We start from the raw sequence: 23643 nt of genomic DNA, 5'->3' as shown, positions 1-23643 counted from the left end.
TTTAAGGACATTACATCAAAGTTGGATCAGCCTGTAGTGTGGTTTTCCACTTTAATTTTGAGTGTGACTCCAAATCCAGACCTCCATGGGTTGATAAATTCGATTTCCATTTATAATTTTTGTGTGATTTTGTTGTCAGCACATTCAACTATGTAAAGAAAAAAGTATTTAATAAGATTATTTCATTCATTCAGATCTAGGATGTGTTATTTTAGTGTTCCCTTTATTTTTTTGAGCAGTGGTATATATATAATGTATGCACTCACTAACTGTAAATCACTCTGGATAAGAGCGTCTGCTAAATGACTAAAATGTAAATGTAAATGTATCTGCTACCTGCTGTGGAAGTAGATAAAGGGCCTCATTGCCAAAATCCCGAAGTTTCCCTTTAACTCATGTCCTACACACAGTCCCACACTGATTCAACAATTGCTCCAACATACACACAGGACATTGACAAAAAATACACAATGAGACCTAGAACTACAGATAGAGAAATTAATTTAACACAAATTGCTTACAACTCTTAACACCTCCCCGGATACCTCACTGGCTCCGAGTATAATAACTTGTGCAAAAGGGAAGGGCAAACCAAATGACCCCACTTTGTAGCAGACATTTATTTAAATCGATTATTTTCCCCCTCTGCATCTTAATAATTGGCCTGGTCCATTAAAGAAGGATAACAATTCATCTTACTTGACAATCTCACACCACAATTGCGCCTGGCACTTAATTGATCTGCACAGCCTATTCTTCTTGGTGAATAGTAGAAAGAGCAGGGGGACTGGGATTGCTACGATAGGGACAAATTATCATTGATCGCTCTGCTTTTATGGAGCATGCCAACACTGGCATGACATCATCAACTGGGGGAGAAATCTATTGTGAGGTGCAGGGTTCTATGGTTCTAACTCCCTGCTGATGGAAGCGACTCCACGCTGAAGCAGACACTCTTTCACGACTAACAAAGACTGACTGACACAGACACTGACAGACCAGAGAATGGCAGGCAGAACCACTGTCAAACTTCCATTTAGGAAAGAGAAAGGAATGCCAACTTTTACATGTTGAATGCCAACATTGTAATAGCTATTCAGTTGATGAGCTCAAGACAGGCGACCAAAACCATCGGAGGAAAGCTATGCTGCAGTGGTTCAGATGAGACTAATACCTCCTTCAGAGACGGAAGGTGTCTGTCAGACAGATATATAACCATGGCCATACTCACACAAGGCACTGAAATAAGTTTGTGTTCTAATTTGATTTATATGTCTACATAAGCAATTTGCAGAATGACTGAAAACCCAAAAGGCAGTGAGTATACTGAACAGAGATGGATACATGCAGTGATTACAAACATCTTAGAAAGAAAGCAGACCACATTGTTCCACTTTTCAGATCACAACAAGCATTCTCTCATTCTTCATGATAATCCCATGGTGATGGTGATGGTCACAGAAAACATAGTGACATTGTGTGTGTGTGTGTATTCTTACATGAGGGATGGCCCTCTCTCTCATCATAGCAGGATTAACCTTTTACTGCAGTGGGCTGAATCAGGGTCACACAGTGTTTGTTGGTAGTCTTAAACAAATCTACTTTGAAACAAAAGTATACACCTCGCACACATGGTTATGGGCTTAACATTTACATTTAAATCATTTAGCAGACGCTCTTATCCAGAGCGACTTACAGTTAGTGCATACATTTTTATTATTTTTTATACTGGAATCGAACCCACAACCCTGGCGTTGCAAACACCATGCTCTACCAACTGAGCTACATCCCTGCCGGCCATTCCCTCCCCTACCCTGGACAACGCTGGGCCAATTGTGCGCCGCCCCATGGGTCTCCCGGTCACGGCCGGCTACGACAGAGCCTGGATTCGAACCAGGATCTCTAGTGGCACAGCTAGCACTGCGATGCAGTGCCTTAGACCACTGCGCCACTCGGGAGTAAAAAATGAAGACATGTACCATGTAAGATATAGAGTTGAAATGTATAAAATGTTGGGTTTGCATCCCAACATTACACTTTATATACATCTCAGAATTGTTTTAAATACACTGCTCCAAAAAATAAAGGGAACACTTAAACAACACAATGTAACTCCAAGTCAATCACACTTCTGTGAAATCAAACTGTCCACTTAGGAAGCAACACTGATTGACAATACATTTCACATGCTGTTGTGCAAATGGAATAGACAACAGGTGGAAATTATAGGCAATTAGCAAGACACCCCCAATAAAGGAGTGGTTCTGCAGGTGGTGACCACAGACCACTTCTCAGTTCCTATGCTTCCTGGCTGATGTTTTGGTCACTTTTGAATGCTGCCGCTGCTTTCACTCTAGTGGTAGCATGAGACGGAGTCTACAACCCACACAAGTGGCTCAGGTAGTGCAGCTCATCCAGGATGGCACATCAATGCGAGCTGTGGCAAGAAGGTTTGCTGTGTCTGTCAGTGCAGTGTCCAGAGCATGGAGGCGCTACCAGGAGACAGGCCAGTACATCAGGAGACGAATCCAATTGAGCACGTCTGGGACATCATGTCTCGCTCCATCCACCAACGCCACATTGCACCACAGACTGTCCAGGAGTTGGCAGATGCTTTAGTCCAGGTCTGGGAGGAGATCCCTCAGGAGACCATCCGCCACCTCATCAGGAGCATGCCCAGGCGTTGTAGGGAGGTCATACAGGCACGTGGAGGCCACACACACTACTGAGCCTCATTTTGACTTGTTTTAAGGACATTACATCAAAGTTGGATCAGCCTGTAGTGTGGTTTTCCACTTTAATTTTGAGGGTGACTCCAAATCCAGACCTCCATGGGTTGATACATTTGATTTCCATTGATAATTTTTGTGTGATTTTGTTGTCAGCACATTCAACTATGTAAAGAAAAAAGTATTTAATAAGATTATTTCATTCATTCAGATCTAGGATGTGTTATTTTAGTGTTCCCTTAATATTTTTGAGCAGTGTATAATGTTTATTCATTATGAAATATATTAATAACATTCCACCCATGAGGCCACTAGAGGGCGCTTTGGTCATTCGACTGCAGGAAAGGGCTACCTCACTCTCTGGACAGATGGCCATCCAGCTCTCCCCCACCCACCCTTCAAACACACAGCTCAGCTCAACACAGTGGCAATTTCAGTTCACTGTGTACAAAAACATAGCCGCCATCAGCTGCGTCATCACTGTACCCAGCCTGAGGCTTAAACATGCATACCGGTAATCACAACACACAGACAAACACACACACACATTGTGTATGAGAAACACATGTTTGGTGATGTAAGAGGTCACTCCTGTGTTCTCAGACAACTAAAATATGTAGGATACGCCTGTGAGAACTAGACAGAACTGGACTCCTACCTCTTCCCTCCCTACAGTATGCACATGAACACCAGAACAGCCATTACCCATCAACCATTTAACAGGAGTTTGGGAAACATTAACTGTTCCTAGGACAGGCGAGCCATTTCTACAGTAGATCTGGTCAGACATTGAGGTTTGTTTAAACTGAAATGTGTCTATTTTCATTTTCTTCATTGTCGATGCCGCTGGGAGAGCCGATTATCTTGATCCACAGGGATCAAAAACCAACATGGCTATATTTATATCAGACGTGCTCTTTAATATCATGTCATTTTACAGTTAATCCTGGTTTAGATGTTGAGTCTCCAGTATCTCTGTCATTAAATGGTTCAGTCCACCACATCATAGCCGTGTCTAACTAACCACAAGGGAACTCTGTTTGTAATGTCATGAGCAGCCCAATACAATTTTTTTATTTCTTTTTTAGTCATTTAGCAGACGCTCTTATCCAGAGCGACTTACAGGAGCAATTAGGGTTAAGTGCCTTGCTCAAGGGCACATCGACAGATTTTTCACCTAGTCGGCTCGGGGATTAGAACCAGCAACCTTTCGGTTACTGGCACAACGCTCTTAACCACTAAGCTACCTGCCGTAGCAATATAGTGCATTTATGAAATGTGGTCTAGTGGGAGGAGCTCTGAAGGGCTTGTGAGTAGACCATGGAGTAGAAGAGCAGCCCATTCTCATTTAGAAGTCTCAGAGGTCTGTATGAATCTAGAGAGGCCCTAACTGTGTTCATATTCAGAGATCACATCCTGATAACAAAGAGTATTGGTCAATAGAAGGTGAGCAGGGTCATGTGCAATGTTCTTGTACTATTTGCGTGCACACTCCCTCTACAGTAGTTCTCTTTCAGTCTGTGCTGTGCAGGGATGTTTCCCACCACCTCGCCTGTATATGTGACACCATTTTCAGAACACCCCCAGAGGGTTTGGATGCTGAGGAAACTGAGAGGCCGTGTAAAAATAAGTGCTTGATGTTCTTTGCTCTATAAATACAGTGTCATGATCTCAAAACAACTTTACAATCCCTCCTCTCAGAGCTGTTCAGGCTGTCCGTGCAGGAAAGAAGGCCTTCATGTTTTGGACACTTCACCCCTCGGCTACATCTGCATGAGGTCTCTAGCAGTTTTCACACTCTGATCTGTTTCCAAATTCCACGTCCCGAGCTAAGTTAGAGAACCACATCAGGACTGGAGGGACTGAGGAGGAACAAATGGAAATAGAGTAGATAGGACTCCTGTAGCTCAGTTGGTAGAGCATGGCACTTGCAACGCCAGGGTTGTGGGTTCGATTCTCACGGGGGGCCAGTATGAAAAATGTATGCACTCACTAACTGTAAGTTGCTCTGGATAAGAGCGTCTGCTAAATGACAAAAATGTAATAGGGGGAGATGCAGCAACGAATACAGATTCTAATATCTGTTCATTTTGGCTATTTACATCACAGAGTTTATTTGGTGCTCCTCAGAGCTTACAACAACTTCTAGAAATGCAGAGAAGAAATGGAGAGAAGGGGATAAGGGAATGAAGGGGGGGGGGGGGGAGTAAAAGCAGATAGGCTAATTTCCTTAATTAGATACTGTGCGTTCTCCCTTACCAGGATGCTCTCTGATTGACATTGTGTCCATATCTTTGTGATTCTCATATTCTTGTCAAAAAGGGATTTTATTCCTGGTGGGAATGATGTTATCAATAGGCAAGTACAGCTACTATAGAGATTTACTACTTGAATCTTCCCTTCTGAGCTCAGTGTTCCGAGATCAATGGATTTTACAATGTTTAATAAATTCAGTGCACATGACACCAGCAAGTGCTGCTTGACAAATAAATGAACTAAATGAATGCACTCAGCATGTTTGTGATGAGATGAGAGTCAGGAAAAATCTAATTAGGAAAGTCTTAAAAAGGCAAGTTTAAATGACCAGAGGCCTTCAATCCCCCATATCAGAAGTTTCCTTTGAAAGAGCAGAACCTTATTATCCCTCGCTAAGTGCACAATGTACTGTAGTTTCACTAGAGTAACAGGAAACACATTTACTGGTTCTGTAGCAATTATGTCCTTTCAAACTATACCACTTTAAAAACATGAGCAATAGGTTTTTGGTGAAACTAGCAGTTTGATCACCAAGGCAGAGTCAAGAAAGAAAGAGAAAAATAAGAGATAAAAGGAGGGAAAAGTAAAGTGTGGGAGTATAGGCCTACATGGGCCAAGCAGGAGGCAATCGCCTCAACTCCATGTCCACTCGTAACCCTCACATTTTCCTATAACAGGACTGAGAATAAAATAACAAAAGTGCTTCATTGACAGATGTGCAAAACTGCCAGAGACCATTTTTTTGTCCTGCATTCAAAACAATCCATAAACTTAATTTGACCTCTTTATCAGGCTGTAAGAGTATGAGCTAGCATTTTTTAAATGTAGGATGCCAGCGAGTGCTCGTAGCCTGAATTTTGGTTTTGGCAGCATCTGAGTTGTAACTGTGTTTGTTTGTGGGAATAATTAATGTATGGGTTAACTGCAAGATGCAATCTATCTGTCTGGCTCCATTTGCAGCATCCAGCCTGTGGGACAGTCAGATAGTCACACTCAGGGAAACAGACTAGAGAGGGCTGCAGTGCCGTAAAAAGCACTGATATCAAAATCAATAGACAAACAAAGCAAGCTGTTCCCACACTGCTGTCTCACATATTTCACTGACTACAATAGAACCACTCTAATGTCATGCACAGTCAATGGGAGGATGAACCACATGTTTTTTTCATGCATCTGTCTGTCTCTCATAGATTGGCACTTAAGCTGTTATGAACCTCACACAGCATCTGTGCCGTTCCAACTTCCCTATTTGCCACTGATAATGAACCTGTTGTAGTCCACTAAACTATTTGATTCACCCTAATGAATCAGATGCTCTCGGAAAACCCAGAACTAAAATATTGCGTTATTGCGTCAGATGCTATGTTATTGCGTCAGAGCCCTTTGCGGCGCACTGTACTTTATCTATCTCCTTTCCCGATCACTTGGTAGGTTCCCAGTGTAAGGCGCTAGTCGATTCAGGCGCAGCTGGGAATTTTATGGACAAGGCATTTGCACACCGTCAAGGCATTTCATTGGTTCCCCTAACCATTCCACTCCCCATTAGAGCACTTGATAATCGACCATTAGGGTCCGGGTTGGTTAAGGAAGTTACGGTACCAGTCACCATAATCACCATGATTACGCAGGAGACGCATGTTGACCAGATCACCTTTATGATTATTGAGTCTCCTGCTTACCCTGTAGTCTTGGGTATCCCGTGGTTAGCCCTTCACAACCCCAATTTCTCATGGCCGCAGAGGGTTCTTACGGGGTGGTCGCGTGAGTGTCCGGGTAGGTGTCTAGGTGTTTCCATTGGTGCGACCACGGTGGAAAGTCCAGACGGTATCCCCACCGTGCGCATTCCCCCCGAATACCATGATCTGACGCTCGCGTTTTCCAAGACACAAGCGACTAAATTACCACCTCATCGGGAGGGGGATTGCGCGATAAACCTTCGGGTAGACGCTGTACCTCCCAGGAGTCATGTGTACTTTCAAGAAATGTCTGACCTCTGTGATTGCCAACAAGGGTTTTGCCACCAAGTACTATGTCATGTTTTGCAGAGGGGTCAAATACTTATTTCCCTCATTAAAATGAAAATCAATTTATAACATTTTTGACATGCGTTTTTCTGGATTTTTTTGTTGTTATTCTGTCTCTCACTGTTCAAATAGACCTACCATTACAATTATAGACTGATCATGTCTTTGTCAGTGGGCAAACGTACAAAATCAGCAGGGGATCAAATACTTTTGTCCCTCACTGTACGTCCCTCCACTTCACCTGCCTCCTCAAGTTTCTTCTTTGTGAAGAAGAAAGATGGCGGTTTACGCCCGTGCATTGATTATTGACCACTGAATAATGTGACGGTACGATTTAGTTATCCTCTTCCCCTCATTCCTTCAGTGATTGAGTCAATGCATGGGGCCCGCTTTTTCACCAAATTAGACCTCAGGAGTGCCTACAACCTGGTGTGTATTCGGGAAGGGGATGAGTGGAAAACAGCATTCAGCACAACCTCGGGGCATTATGAATACCTGGTGATGCCCTACGGTTTGATGAATACTCCAACCGTATTCCAGTCCTTTGTGAACTAGGTGTTTCGGGACATGCTTGGTCGCAGTGTGGTGGTTGTGACACTCTGGCTCCGGGACGTTTGTATTTGAGCCAGGGTGTATTTGTTTTGTTGGGTAATTTGGGTGTATTTCTATGTTTGCAGTTCTGTGGGGTTTATTTCTAGGATTGGTCGATGACTCCCAATCGGAGGTAACGAGTGTCAGCTGTCGGCTCGTTATCTCTGATTGGGAGCCATATTTATTCTGATTGTTTTCCTGTGGGAATTGTGGGTTTTTGTTCCAGGTTCAGGCATAGTCACTGTAGGACTTCACTATCGTCATTTGTTTGTTGTTTTCGTGGTTGCTTTTATTTAAATAAAGTCATCATGTTCACTCCACGCGCTGCGTATTGGTCCGTTTCCTCAGACGATCGTGACAGAAAAACCCACCACAAAAGGACCAAGCAGCGTGTCAAGCGGCAACAGGACCCAGCTCCAAAGGTCTGGACATGGGAGGAGATTTTGGACGGAAAAGGGTCCTGGACTTGGGAGGAGATCCTGGAGGGGATGGATCGCCGTCCATGGAGCGAGACAGTGGAGAGGCGACGGAGAGAGGAACAACGGCGTCGGCAGGGCCATCGTCGGAGGGACGAGAGGCAACCCCAAAAAGTTTTTTGGGGGGGGCACATGGCTTGGGCGGTTGGGCAGCAGGAGGCTGCCACAGGGAGATGTGGAGAGAAGGCTATCGGATTACGGGAGCCATTGGCGAGTAGAGGAAGGGAGGTTGTTGCGGCACGGCGTGAGAGACTGATGGGTGTTACCAGTCCGGTCCGGCCCGTTCCTGATCCCCAGTTAAAGCCAGTGGTGTGTGTTCCCAGTACGGACCGGCCTGTTCCTACTCCACGCATCAAGCCCACGGTGTGCGTCGCCAGTCCAGCCCGGCCGGTTCCTGTGCCACGTAGGAAGCCTACGGTGTGCGTGGCCAGCCCAGCCCGACCTGTTCCGACTCCACGCATCAAGCACACGGCATGGACGACGGAGGCAAAGATGGGGCGAATCCAGGAGGCCACCAGGCCAGGGGTACACCGCCCTGTACGTCCTGTGCGGATGCCTCACACAGAGTGTGTGAGGGTAGGCATTCAGCCAGGACGGGTGGTGGCCGCTGTTCACTCCAGGCCTCCTATCCGTCTCCACAGCCCGGTCCGGCCTGTTCCTGCCACCCGCACCAAGTCTACGGTGTGCGTCGCCAGCCCGGTCCGGCCTGTTCCTGCCACCCGCACCAAGTCTACGGTGTGCGTCGCCAGCCCAGCCCGGCCTGTTCCTGCCACCCGCACCAAGCCTACGGTGCGCGTCGCCAGCCCGACCCGGCCTGTTCCTGCCACTCGCACCAAACCTACGGTGCGCGTCGCCAGCCCGGTCCGGCCTGTTGCTGCTCCCCGCACTAGCCCTGAGATGCGTGTCCTCAGCCCGGGACCACCAGTTCCGGCACCACGCACTAGGCCTTATGTGCGTCCCCAGGGTCCAGCATGCCCTGTTGCTTCTCTCCGCACTAGGCCTCATGTGCGTCCCCAGGGTCCAGCATGCCCTGTTGCTTCTCCCCGCACTAGCCCTGAGATGCGTGTCCTCAGCCCGGTACCTCCAGTTCCGGCACCACGCACCAGGCCTACGGTGCGCCTCAGACGGCCAGAGTCTGCCGTCTGCCCAACGGGGCCTGAACTGCCCGTCTGCCCAAAGGCGCTTAAGCCGCCCGTCTGCCATGAGCCGTCAGAGCCGTCCGCCAGACCGGAGCCGCTAGAGCCTTCTGCCAGACAGGATCAGCCAGAGCCTTCCGCCAGACAGGATCAGCCAGAGCCTTCCGCCAGACAGGATCAGCCAGAGCCTTCTGCCAGACAGGATCAGCCAGAGCCTTCTGCCAGACAGGATCAGCCAGAGCCTTCCGCCAGACAGGATCAGCCAGAGCCTTCAGCCAGCCATGAGCAGCCAGATCCTTCAGCCAGCCATGAGCAGCCAGATCCGTCGGCCAGCCATGAGCAGCCAGATCCGTCGGCCAGCCATGAGCAGCCAGATCCGTCGGCCAGCCATGAGCAGCCAGATCCGTCAGCCAGCCATGAGCAGCCAGATCCTTCAGCCAGCCATGAGCCGTCCAGCCAGGATCCGCCAGAGCCGTCCAGCCAGGATCCGCCAGAGCCAGCCAGCCAGGATCCGCCATTGAGTCCGGTGCTGTCCCTTAGCCCGGTGCTGCCCCTTATCCTGGTGCTACCCCTTAGTCCGGTACTGCCCCTTAGTCCGGTGCTGCCCCTTAGTCCGGTGCTGCCCTTTAGTCCGGTGCCGCCCCTTAATCCAGTGGGGTTTAGTTGGGGGGTGGTCATGTGGAGGAGGCTACGGAAGCGGATAGTGACTAAGGTGGGTTGGGGACCACGACCAGGGCCAGAACCGCCACCGTGGACAGACGCCCACCCAGACCCTCCCCTAGACTGTATGCTGGTGCGCCCGGAGTTCGCACCTTTAGGGGGGGGTACTGTGACACTCTGGCTCCGGGACGTTTGTATTTGAGCCAGGGTGTATTTGTTTTGTTGGGTAATTTGGGTGTATTTCTATGTTTGCAGTTCTGTGGGGTTTATTTCTAGGATTGGTCGATGACTCCCAATCGGAGGTAACGAGTGTCAGCTGTCGGCTCGTTATCTCTGATTGGGAGCCATATTTATTCTGATTGTTTTCCTGTGGGAATTGTGGGTTTTTGTTCCAGGTTCAGGCATAGTCACTGTAGGACTTCACTATCGTCATTTGTTTGTTGTTTTCGTGGTTGCTTTTATTTAAATAAAGTCATCATGTTCACTCCACGCGCTGCGTATTGGTCCGTTTCCTCAGACGATCGTGACAGTGGTCTACATCGATGACATCCTGGTGTATTCCGCTACACGCGCCGAGCATGTGTCCCTGGTTCGCAAGGTACTGGTCCGACTGCTGGAAAATGATCTTTATGCCAAGGCAGAGAAGTGTGAGTTTTTCCAGCAGTCAATCTCCTTCCTCGGATATCGCATTACCACCACAGGTGTGGAGATGGAGGGAGACCGCATTGCAGCCGTGCATAATTGGCCGACTCCAACCACGGTAAAGGAGGTTTAGCTCTTCCTTGGCTTTGCCAACTACTATCGAAGGTTTATTCAGGGCTTTGGCAAGGTCACAGCTCCCATTACCTCCTTGTTGAAGGGTGGGCCATCCCGGCTCCGCTGGTCTGTTGAGGCTGATTTGGCCTTCAGTAGATTGCGGGGTCTGTTCACCTCAGCCCCGGTACTGGCTCACCCCGATCCATCACTACCGTTCGTAGTGGAGGTGGATGCGTCCGAGGTAGGGATAGGAGCTGTCTTATCCCAACGCTCGGGCACACCACCCAAGCTCCGCCCCTGTGCCTTATTTTCTAAGAAGCTCAGCTCAGTGGAGCAGAACTATGGCGTTGGTGATCGGGAGCTGCTGGCTGTTGTCCGAGCTTTGACGGTGTGGAGACATTGGATCGAAGGGGCGAAACACCATTTCCTCGTCTGGACAGACCACCGTAACCTGGATACATTCGGGCAGCGCGAGGAGGCTGAATCCTCGCCAGGCCAGGTGGGCCCTCTTCCTCACCTGGTTTGATTTCACACTCTCATACACTCCGGGTACGAAGAACGTGAAGGCAGACGCACTGTCTCGGCTGTATGACACAGAGGAGAGGCCCAGAGACAACAACCCTATACTCCCGGCCTCATGCATTGTGGCGCCGGTAGTATGGGCGATGGACGCAGATATAGCGCAGGAATTACGCACAGATCCATCTCCACCACAGTGTCCAGCTGGGCTGCAGGTGCCTGCGCTTATCCGTGATCGTCTGATCTACTGGGCACACACGTCACCCTCCTCTGGTCATCCAGGTATCGGTCGTACAATGCGCTGCCTGACCGAAAAGTACTGGTGGCCTACCTTGGCTAAGGACGTGAGGGTGTATGTTTCCTCATGCTCAGTGTGCGCCCAGAGTAAGGCACCTAGGCACCTCCCATCGGGTAAGTTACAACCTTTACCAGTTCCACAACGACCATGGTCTCACCTGAGTATTGATTTTCTCACTGATCTTCCCCACTCCCAAGGTAACACCACTATCCTGGTCGTTGTGGACCGCTTTTCAAAGTCCTGCTGCCTCCTTCCTCTGCTCAGTCTCCCCACGGCCCTACAAACTGCGGAGGCTCTGTTTACTCACGTCTTCCGGCACTACAGGGTACCAGAGGATATAGTGTCCGACCGAGGTCCCCAGTTCACGTCTAGAGTCTGGAAGGAGTTCATGGTACGTCTGGGGGTCTCGGTCAGCCTGACGTCTGGATTTCACCCCGAGAGTAATGGGCAGGTGGAAAGGGTGAATCAAGATGTGGGTAGGTTCCTGCGGACCTACTGTCAGGACCGGCCGGGGGAGTGGTTGGTTTTCCTGCCATGGGCAGAATATGCTCAGAACTCTCTCCGCCACTCCTCCACTAACTTAACACCCTTCCAATGTGTTTTAGGTTACCAATCAGTCCTGGCACCAGAGCCAGACCGAGGCTCCTGTGGTGGATGACTGGTTTCGGGGGGCGGAGGAGACTTGGGACGCTGCCCACGTTCGCCTCCAGCGCGCTGTGCATTATCAGAAGGCCAACGCTGACTGCCACCGCAGGGAGGCCCCGGTGTTCATACCGGGGGATCGGGTCTGGCTCTCGACACAGAATCTGCACCTCCGCCTGCCCTGCCGGAAGCTGAGCCTGCGGTTTGTGGGGCCGTTTAAAGTCCTGAGGAGAATAAACGAGGTGACATAAAGGTTGTTACTCCCCCCTGATTACAGTATTAACCCCTCATTTCATGTGTCTCTCCTCAGGCCGGTGGTAGCTGGTCCGCTCCAGGAGTCTGAGGTGCGGGAGGTTCCTCCACCTCCTCTGGACATTGAGGGGGCTCCGGCATACTTGGTCCGTTCCATCCTGGATTCGAGGCGTCGGGTGGGGGGCCTTCAGTATCTCGTGGAGTGGGAGGGGTACGGTCCGGAGGAACGGTGCTGGGTCCCAAGGCGGGACATCCTCGATCCCTCCCTGTTGAGGGATTTCCACCATCGCCCTGCTCCGCGTCCTCCTGGCCGTCCCTGAGGCCGGGGTCGGCGCACTGCTGGAGCCGCGCATTGGGGGGGTGGGGGGGGGGTGTACTGTCACCACTTCTGCCGAGGCTGCCCCCCCTCCTGGTACGGGCAGGCTTCGGCGTTCGTCGTCACTGGAGTACTAGCTACTGCCGATCCCATTCTCGTCACTCCACTTGTCATGTCTTGTCAATCACACACACCTGGTTCTCATTCCCCTAATTAGTATGTCTATAAGTGTTCCCTCTGTTCCCCTTGTCTTTGTGAGTGATTGTTTGTTGTGAGAGCGTGTAGCTCGGTTGAGCTACTATTCACTGTGTTTATGCCAAGGTGGATGTTTCCCTTGTAATAGTTTCGTTTGACGCTTTGGGCGTTTGATTTATGTAAACGGAATAAACTCTGGACTTCGGTATTTTACCTCCTGCACCTGACTCCTTCATTCACACCTCGTCACACACTCTGTCATTGCTTGTCCAAATATGTATATATTCTTAAATTCCATTCCTTACTAGATTTGTGTGTATTGGGTATATGTTGTGAAATTGTTAGATATTACTTGTTAGATATTACAGCACTGTTGGAGCTAGAAGCACAAGCATTTCGCTACACCCGCAATAACATCTGCTAAACACGTGTATGTGACAAATACAATTCGATTTGAACATTTACAATGATTTGTGTAAAACTAACAGTGAAATACAACTCAGACTCATCCTCTCGCGGTACGTTAGTTGCGTGGTAAGAAACAAAAAACACTGCTTAATCAAAACCGTCTAACCTATAGCAGAGCGCTTTATACACACCCACTCCTTTCCACACGCCCACTACTTTCCTATCGACACACCCACTCGCCCATACTCCGGTCGTCATATTGAGCTGCAGCTACCCTTTCTCGGCGAAATGGCGTGGCGCTAAATACTTGCCTTGCCAAAAGCCCCACTGCATTCCCAACGTCATGATCGATAAAATGGATGTCTACTGAAATGGAGACTTATTCCAGACTGCAGAACGAGACTTGGCAGTCCATTCTAAGTGGACTATTATGGTGGACTCAGAGACAGAACTGCATTGAGCACCAGAGTCAATGCAGTGCTGTTTAGTGATGCCACTGCAGAAACGTATCAGTAGCTTAGTTTAGCTCAGTATCAGTAGTATCAGTACCTTGTGACCTAGCTTATGATCATATTCCACTTTACGTCTGTATTTCTATGCATTCAGCATTCTGATACCAGATATGGATCTGGCCATGTCATTATGGATACTGACATGAGATATCAACCAGAGAACTATGAACTGATGATAGGCCTACCCTCTCTGACCAACATCCACTGATTTACAATTGATATTTTATGACCAATTAATATCACATTATAAAACATATGGCATAGAAAAGACAGATCAGACCTTGATGAAACATCCAGTCAAGTAAATACATGCCCACAACATGATTAAACCTCTAATCACGTGTGGTTTGAAACCAGACATGGACCATACCTCAGCTGGGCTCTCAGAAAAAGAGAGATGGGGGAGTGTTTAGGTGTTTGCATACTAGGTTCGGTTTTCTCCTAGCTGAACTCAGCTAGGCAAAGTGAACGGCTGTGCCTCGCATACACCCTTAAAAGACTGCTTGAAAAACAAGAAAAAAGTGGCAATAGTACTGTTTGTCCCTCTTGAGACACCGTAGCCAGTATACACTTCCTCAAAATAGTCTGAATTAATATAAGATAGAAATTAATGACAATTTCTTGAGTTACGTTTTTGCCGAGGAGGTCTTAGTCACGCAAATTTACATCTGACTAAGATTGCGTGCACAAACAGCCGAAGACCAAAACGAACAAAAACGTTACAAAATGTAATCATAATATATGCACAAATTGTTTCGGATGGAAAGCATGTGGACGCCAAAATGTACCCAAGTTTACCCAAAATCCAGAAACTCCCAAGTGATTCCATACATTGAAACGAGTTTGCCCTCTCCCCCTCTCTCTCCCTGTAGTGCTGTAGTGAAACAGCTGCAAAAAAAAATGGGTCACGTGACTCGTGACGTTGCTGGATGCAAGCCTAGCTCTGCTCTGTTGCCAGTGAATTCATGATTCAGAAATTCAAAAAAGTGTGGACAAATGTGTTATTTTATTGAAAGCGTCTGGCCGAATGAGCTATTTTTGTCAAAAGTACTATCGGTTTTGGGTCAGGAAATGTGTACTTTTCCACCTAAAACATTTGTGATTATTTTATATCATTTATTTATGTAGCTGACTGCCACAGCAGCAGAGATGGGTAGCAACCGCGTATGTGCGCCCTTGTGGTGGTGATCCTGCTACATGGAAACATTACGATATGCCTTTTTATGGAGCTTGATGTCACAAATTCAAGTTTATTTTTTTTTTGGGGGGGGGGGAGAAGGTGCTGGTGCGAAAGTTGATAGAGTTAGGCATATCGCAGGTAAAGTTAGTTACGCAAAGTGTAAAAATATATGGCTGCAAGAGCAAGCTGGCTATTCGGTCCCTGGCTGCACTTTGTACAGGAAATCAAGGGAAGAACGCACCAAATTGTACTGTTTTCTGATAAAGATACAGAGAGAAGCAGAAGAAGGCAGCATCCCATGTATCCTTCGCTGGGAAGGCTATCCCATATTACCTTGCTGCGCAATAGCTAGCTAACGTTAGTAGGCGATCTCTAAACAAACTAGGCCTAATCGTAGATTCAGCAATGTGTCAATTGTGAAGACCCGAACATGTAGCAAATAGACATGTAGCAAATAGTTTTTTCCCCATTTGTTTTCAGGGAATGAAGTGGGCACCTGATCGCGTTTCACTCCATTGCATTGGCTTGACAGGAGAAAACAGTCTTGCCCAACTCAATTGGAGGTAAGACATGTTAATTTTTTTTTGTTCTGTTCATTCTAGCCTTGCTAGCCAGACAAGTTATTTGTGCATTCTGTTGATGAGTCTGTTTAGCTAGCTTACTAACTAGCTGCATGCAGTGTCTGTTTACCTAACATTAGCTAACTTTCTCGTCACTTTCAATTGGGTTTGGTGTTACTAGTTAAAATTAGAGGCTAAGTTATTTTACTCTTACTGTAATCAACTGAACAAGCCTAAAAATATGTTAAACTGTTAACAAAAAGATTGGACATTAATAAAGGTAGTTGTGACTTCAACGACTTGAACCAGCACTGAAATTTGAGCAGTAGGTTAATTTTTCCACCCTTGTCTCTGCTTGTTCCAGCTTGAAGGAAATATCACCCTGACACCCTGCAGATGTAAAGAACTTGTTGGGAACCTCCCAGCCACTAGGATAGTCACCATATCCCAGGATCTTATTATGGAGTGTGCAACATCACAGTGTTAGATAGAAATAAATTCACCCATGTTATTGTTTATCATGCAGATGTGTCAGGACATTGTACCTTGTGAAGCTCATTCTCCTCATTCAGACATGATTTTTTTGTCCCTGGGGGTTTGCACTGTGTGCAAGTCTTCAATTTAGACCACAATTAGTTGAATGAGGTGTTAGTAAAGGGCTGGAACAAAAACTTGTAAACTCCTGTCCTGTGTATAAAAAACCTGTGGCGGTCATGACTAAATTTGCCCTCATCTACTGAATAAGCTTATGGATGTTGGATGTTAATCTACTTAAAATGTCCCTCACTTGGGAATTACCTATTTTGTACAATGGACTTTGTTTTAAGAACTCATGTACAGATACAGGAAAACCAATAAAAATGTCAATATTTATTCAAAATGACAAGTGTTGGTGTATCCATGCTTCTGGTTTTGAAGCTTGGGCATCTGGTGTTTGCAGTTCATCTGTCTAATCCCCTGCAAGGAGAGTGAAAGGCATCAATAATATTACAATGCTGTATTCATTTCATTTAATAGATATGTTTGATATGCATTTATAGAATTATATTGGACATGTTATCCTTTATCACATGCCAGTATTTGTATCCAATGCATTTAGCTTACATTAGGATGAAGTAGCCTAGGCCTTCTAATCTACTTAGACTGCATCATATCACCTTTCAATATCAGTTATCAACTAATATTAAACCATGTTATCCTGAACATCAGTGTAATTTAATAATATGCAGAGGTATGATAGTAGTATGAATTAATCACAATGTAAGCCTACTCATTAGAACAAACATTAGCAGCTCTAATGCAATATTAGCTTCCCAGTGAAACACCACTATTGTGGCTATTAATCATTCTTAAACAGTCAGTAAAATAGCTTATTTAGCTATCTCAAAAAATCTTATCCTGTATCATGCATCCAAGCAAGCTTGTCTGTCCACAACAATGGAGCTGCAGACCAAGCAATATGCGAGAGGGGGAACCTATGCCGCAGGATAATTCATTACCAGGTACTGAGGAGATCGATGCTAGCACTAGTTCAAATCAAATCAAATCAAATTGTATTGGCCACATGCGCCGAATACAACAGGTGCAGACATTACAGTGAAATGCTTACTTACAGCCCTTAACCAACAGTGCATTTATTTTAAATAAAAAAAGTAAAATAAAACAACAACAAAAAAGTGTTGAGAAAAAAAGAGCAGAAGTAAAATAAAATAACAGTAGGGAGGCTATACATACAGGGGGGTACCGGTGCAGAGTCAATGTGCGGGGGCACCGGCTAGTTGAGGTAGTTGAAGTAATATGTACATGTGGGTAGAGTTAAAGTGACTATGCATAAATAATTAACAGAGTAGCAGCAGCGTAAAAAGATGGGGTGGGGGGTGGGGGTGGGGGGCAGTGTAAATAGTCCGGGTAGCCATGATTAGCTGTTCAGGAGTCTTATGGCTTGGGGGTAGAAGCTGTTGAGAAGTCTTTTGGACCTAGACTTGGCACTCCGGTACCGCTTGCCGTGCGGTAGCAGAGACAACAGTCTATGACTAGGGTGGCTGGAGTCTTTGACAATTTTGAGGGCCTTCCTCTGACACCGCCTGGTATAGAGGTCCTGGATGGCAGGAAGCTTGGCCCCAGTGATGTACTGGGCCGTATGCACTACCCTCTGTAGTGCCTTGCGGTCGGAGGCCAAGCAGTTGCCATACCAGGCGGTGATGCAACCAGTCAGGATGCTCTCGATGGTGCAGCTGTAGAATTTTTTGAGGATCTGAGGACCCATGGCAAATCTTTTCAGTCTCCTGAGGGGGAATAGGCTTTGTCGTGCCCTCTTCACGACTGTCTTAGTGTGTTTGGACCATGATAGTTCGTTGGTGATGTGGACACCAAGGAACTTGAAGCTCTCAACCTGTTCCACTACAGCCCCGTCGATGAGAATGGGGGCGTGCTCAGTCCTCTTTTTTTTCCTGTAGTCCACAATCATCTCCTTATTCTTGGTCACGTTGAGGGAGAGGTTGTTATCCTGGCACCACACGGCCAGGTCTCTGACCTCCTTCCTATAGGTTGTCTCATCGTTGTCGGTGATCAGGCCTACCACTGTTGTGTCGTCGGCAAACTTAATGATGGTGCTTACGCTGCTACAGTGGCTACAATGTAAGCAAACGTCCTGCGCTCGGTAGAATTGTGAATGCGTTGTCACGTGATGCTGCCTTCGAATCCTGTCCCAAATAGCAGTTACCTACTGGAAAAGTGCTACCTACTAAGGTAGGTGCCTTTAGAGGCAGGTAGGTAGCTGCCTTTGGATTGGGACACAGCTATGCAATCTGAAATTCTGGGGACAGAAAACCGGCGGATACTAAAAGGTACAGCAGTTGCTACTGTATTTCCATGGACTGGATCTGGCACAATGCCAAAATACAAAGGCGCGTTTGAGAAGAGACAGCGACAAAGCAAGCGTGCGGAGGAACGTAGCCTAGCCTGATTCTTGACGTTCAAGGTGTTCTTATTGTGTTATTACAATTGCACCATATCATGTAGACATACATATAGGCCTAGGTGCTCTACAGGTTAGCATATGTGCCCTATGTATTCATGACCAGGGGGGTTGAGAGATAATAGACATTGTGTCACCTTACATTGCAGAATAGAATATAAAAAAAAACATGGTGATAAATAAACATAGGCTATAGAGTTTAGGGCTAATGTGAAAACATAAACCCACTAACAGTCCCGCTCATAGAGGTTTATGATAAGCGATCATTCAATAAAGTAAAGTTTAGCTACTTACTCGTTAGATAACTGTCAATTTGGCCCAGCTGGAACAGGGGTGCGTCTCCCATTCGTTTTTGGAATACAGATTTTTTTTTCTGGACACCAGAGTTTATGTTGGCAGCAAAATCCCAGTGGTCGCAAATGTAAACTAACTGCTCCTCATCATCATCCTCCATTTCTGTACGAATTGTAGTCACGTATTCAAATTCTCCGCAGCACAAACATTCCTCATTCAAGGCATTGGAGTGCAATTGCCACAACTGCATCACCAGTCTGTGTTGATCCTGGGGATGGGTTGGGTCTGTGGTACAGCTACTGCTGCGGCTTCGGTGGCAAGAGCAGCAGCGGCCATCTGAAGCTCAATTTGCCTCAATTCTTCGTCCGAATACTCAGGCTTAAATAAATACGGTTCGATCTGTGCACCTCCAGTAGTTTTCTTCATCACTCGCAAGTATTTCATCGTCAGACATACAGTACCAGTCAAAAGTTTGGACACACCTACTCATTCAAGGGTTTTTCTTTATTTTTACTATTTTCTACATTGTAGAATAATAGCGAAGACATCAAAACTATGAAATAACACACATGGAATCATGTAGTAACCAAGAAAGTGTTAAACAAATCAAAATATATTTTAGATTTTAGATTCTTCAAAGTAGCCACCCTTTGCCTTGATGACAGCTTTGCACACTCTTGGCATTCTCTCAATCAGCTTCATGTGGAATTTCTTTACTTCTTAATGCGTTTGAGCCAATCAGTTGTGTTGTGACAAGGTATACAGAAGATAGCCCTATTTGGTAAAAGACCAAGTCCATTTTATGGCGAGAACAGCTCAAATGTAACACTTTTTTGGTTACTACATGATTCCATAAGTGTTATTTCATAATTTTGATGTCTTCACTATTATTCTACAATGTAAAAAATAGTAAAAATAAAGAAAAACCCTTGAATGAGTAGGTGTGTCCAAACTTTTGACTGGTACTGTATTTGTAGTTTGTTTGATTACTTTGTATAACTAATGTGTAACGCTGTCTTCACTTATCCGCCGAAGAAAACTTGCATCTGTGGATAAGGGAATAATGTGCAGTTTCTATGTAGCAGGAGTTCCCCCAAGGGCGCACATGTGCAGTTACCCATCTCTGCTGCTGTGGCAGTCAGCTTCATAAAACAATAATATAAAATCATCGCAATGTTTTAGGTGGAAACGTACACATTTCTTGACTCAAATCCGACAGTACTTTTGACAAAAATAGCTCTATAAAACAGCGAATTTGCCCACACTTCGCGGATTTCTGAATCATGAATTCACTGCCAACAGAACAGAGTGTAGACTGCATCCAGAAACGTAACGAGTCATGTGACCCGTTTTTTGCAGCTGTTTCAGTACAGCACTACAGGGAGAGAGGGGGAGAGGGTAAACTGCACTGAACTAGTTTCAATGTATGGAATCACTTGGGAGTTTCTGGATTTTGGGTTAACTTCTCCTTTAAATAGTGTATCCCAGGAATCACCCTTAGTGGTGTGAGCAACACCTGGATGTATCCAGTTTTCAGGGAAACAGTATCTTCAACCTAGCTTCCGTTTCCCCTGAAAACTGGACGTTGGGACTCTGCACAGGCATTTCTTTTACGCCTGCTAAGTTAGGTTAGCCATGAAATGACAGCAATAGCAAGCCCAAACCACAAGGTCAAAAAAACATGGCTTTATGCATTACATATTTCTGTTGAGTCTACAGGTGACTGCTGCTAGGGCTATTTGATTGGGAAATCGATAAGATTCGCCAGAAATAATTATTTGGACAAAAACCCCTCTTGATGGAAATGTAAAGACTTTATATTGTAGCGTGGCCAGAGAGCAATAACAAAGGAATGAGCCGGGTTACGGAGTCATGGCTCTCGATATTGGTTGAAGATTCTGAAGCATCAGCGGCATGCCAATAATTGGCTACTTCAGACCGAGGATGTAATAATGTCTAGTGGAATTTGTATTTGAACAAAGGTTACAAAGTAGTCTAGATCAAACAACTCAATACTCCATTAGAATGTTACTTAGAAACATTATCTTTGTGGATACTTACTTGAATCTTCCCTGACAGTGTTGACACAGGTCTCCAACCCATCCTTGGTCACAGACGCATGTTCCATTGGTGCATTTCCCAGAGAAGCAATTTTTATCACAGGACTTGGAGACTGATGCTTCGGTGTAAAACACCAAGTACAGCATAAGGAATGCCCCAAAATATATTTTTATGTCCTGGGGTCTCGTATTTGGATATGTAGTCCATGTGCATAGACGCATTCCTCGGCAGTCCCCACCCATTCTACTTTAGAAACAGGTAAATGTCTACTTTTCTGGTGATGACTCCCTTATTCACACTTAAAACAGATGGAGTGACTCAATTATACGTCACTTATTGGTAATAACTCATTTGTAAACAAAGGTTTAGCGTATGCATGTGATAGCCTAGCCATAAATGTTAATAATACACTCAACATCCAAATAGGCTTATTTATAGGCTATAGAAACATAGCTCTGAGTCTGAGCATATTGCTAGAGTCAGCTCCCGCAACTAGAGCATCATCCGACAACAAAGCCTGCAAATTTGCACTGACTTTAATGCACTCCTATTAAACTTTCTTGAACTAATGAATGCACACACCGTTATTCCCAGAGGCTAAGAAGCCATTTTAAAAAACCAAAGAAAATTGTTGTGTATAAGTTGTAGGCCTATTCTAAATTAAGTATTTTCCAAGCAATTTTCAAGTTTGCCATCCTAATGTTTCCAGAAAAACCGGAAGAAAAGGTCACAGGATTGATACTGAGATGTTAGTTCTGGAACCCAATTTCCATTGCAAGAGCCGGTGTTGGATGTTGTTCGCTGCGGTGGAGAATGCAGCAACCCGGACAAATAGATCAAGTTGACCGTTCTCCGTTCCGCTTTTTCCCACTTTCAGGTTAGGCGCATCCACCGAAGATAATGCCTAGTTATTTACATTAAAATCCTTTTAATCCTGGTCAGAGAGAGCGATATTCACCGATGAATAACAACACAACTCCCCTACGTGAAGATGCTCGCACAGCTGGTTTTTCGACAGGGAAACTCCTGGACAAAGCTCCGAGCATGTGCAGTGCAAAATTACGCATTTAAAGAGACAGTAGCTACATGATTGAGCTATATGTAGCGATAGTGTCCCTGACATAGAATTGGGAATTACAATACTAGAACGGTGACATAGAATTGGGAATTACAATACTAGAACGGTATGAACCTTCTTATGATGGATAAAGGTCTGCCATTTTGGTCAGGGAGTTGGTCAAGCATGGTTTACCAGTGCTGTGATAAGATATTGTGTAAAATAATTTATTGGAAGAATTGATCTGCACTGTTTGATAGCTAGCTAGCCAGCCATTAATGATTCCATAATTTTTTTAATTAACTGACAATATGCCAACATTCCATTTAAAACTAGGGCGGCAGGTAGCTTAGTGGGTAAGAGCGTTGTGCCAGTAACCGAAAGGTTGCTGATTCTAATCCCCGAGCCGACTAGGTGAAAAATCTGTCGGTGCCTTTAAGCAAGGCACTTAACCCTAATTGCTCATTTAAGTCGCTCTGGATAAGAGCGTCTGCTAAATGACTGAAATGTAAATGTAAAGATGCAATATGTAACTTTTTGGGTGAAGACCAAATTCACGCAGAAATAGGTGTTATAGATATGTCATTCTCATTGAAAGCATAAGAAGCGGTAGATCTGTTCTATGTGCGCTATTTCTATGCTTCCCGTTCTTAAATTTCGTTTTTGGTTCTTTTACTTTGAGTTTTGTACACCAGCTTCAAACAGCTGAAAATACAATATTTTGGGTTACGGAAAATGATGGTACAATGATTCTCTACACTATACTTGCTTTTTTTGTCACATAAACTGAAACGAGAATTTAAGCAACCAGGAAATGGCGGAGCGATTTCAGCATAGTGCATCTTTAAACAATGCAGTCAATCCACAGCTGTACACTGGCTGAAATCTGTTGATGTGATAGGATTTAGACAAGTTGTAAATGCAACAATTACTGATATTGTATCATATAATAGCACTCACAGCTTTCCAAGAAAACAAAAATGTTGGCATTTATGGTCTGTTTACATACGAGGGAAAAAAGTATTTGATCCCCTGCTGATTTTGTACGTTTGCCCACTGACAAAGAAATGATCAGTCTTTAATTTTAATGGTAGGTTTATTTGAACAGTGAGAGACAGAAGAACAACAAAAAAATCTAGAAAAACGCATGTCAAAAATGTTATAAATTGATTTGCAATTTAAAGAGGGAAATAAGTATTTGACCCCCTCTCAATCAGAAAGATTTCTGGCTCCCAGGTGTCTTTTATACAGGTAACGAGCTGAGATTAGGAGCACACTCTTAAAGGGAGTGCTCCTAATCTCATCTTGTTACCTGTATAAAAGACACCTGTCCACAGAAGCAATCAATCAATCAGATTCCAAACTCTCCACCATGGCCAAGACCAAAGAGCTCTCCAAGGATGTCAGGGACAAGATTGTAGACCTACACAAGGCTGGAATGGGCTACAAGACCATCGCCAAGCAGCTTGGTGAGAAGGTGACAACAGTTGGTGCGATTATTCGCAAATGGAAGAAACACAAAATAACTGTCAATCTCCCTCGGCCTGGGGCTCCATGCAAGATCTCACCTCGTGGAGTTGCAATGATCATGAGAACGGTGAGGAATCAGCCCAGAACTACACGGGAGGATCTTGTCAATGATCTCAAGGCAGCTGGGACCATAGTCAACAAGAAAACAATTGGTAACACACTACGCCGTGAAGGACTGAAATCCTGTAGCGCCCGCAAGGTCCCCCTGCTCAAG

At 45.6% G+C, this 23643-nt stretch overlaps 1 protein-coding gene across 1 annotated transcript in view; it reads right to left on the bottom strand.

Moving 5' to 3' along the window:
* LOC311129204 (attractin-like protein 1) overlaps positions 1-21084 on the bottom strand; it is a gene marked incomplete at both ends in the record, with an annotated part of 364441 nt that extends 343357 nt beyond the window's left edge. The window contains 1 exon segment of the mRNA XM_084161510.1: positions 20843-21084. Within this exon segment, the coding sequence (XP_084017636.1) occupies positions 20843-21084 (242 nt within the window).
* Positions 21085-23643: the final 2559 nt, after the last annotated feature.

The sequence above is a fragment of the Coregonus lavaretus genome (genome assembly GCF_964263955.1).
Source record: "Coregonus lavaretus genome assembly, chromosome: 1".
Classification (NCBI taxonomy): domain Eukaryota; kingdom Metazoa; phylum Chordata; class Actinopteri; order Salmoniformes; family Salmonidae; genus Coregonus; species Coregonus lavaretus.
The sequence above is the reverse complement of the archived record's forward strand: the minus strand, read 5'-3'. Positions and strand labels throughout refer to the sequence as shown.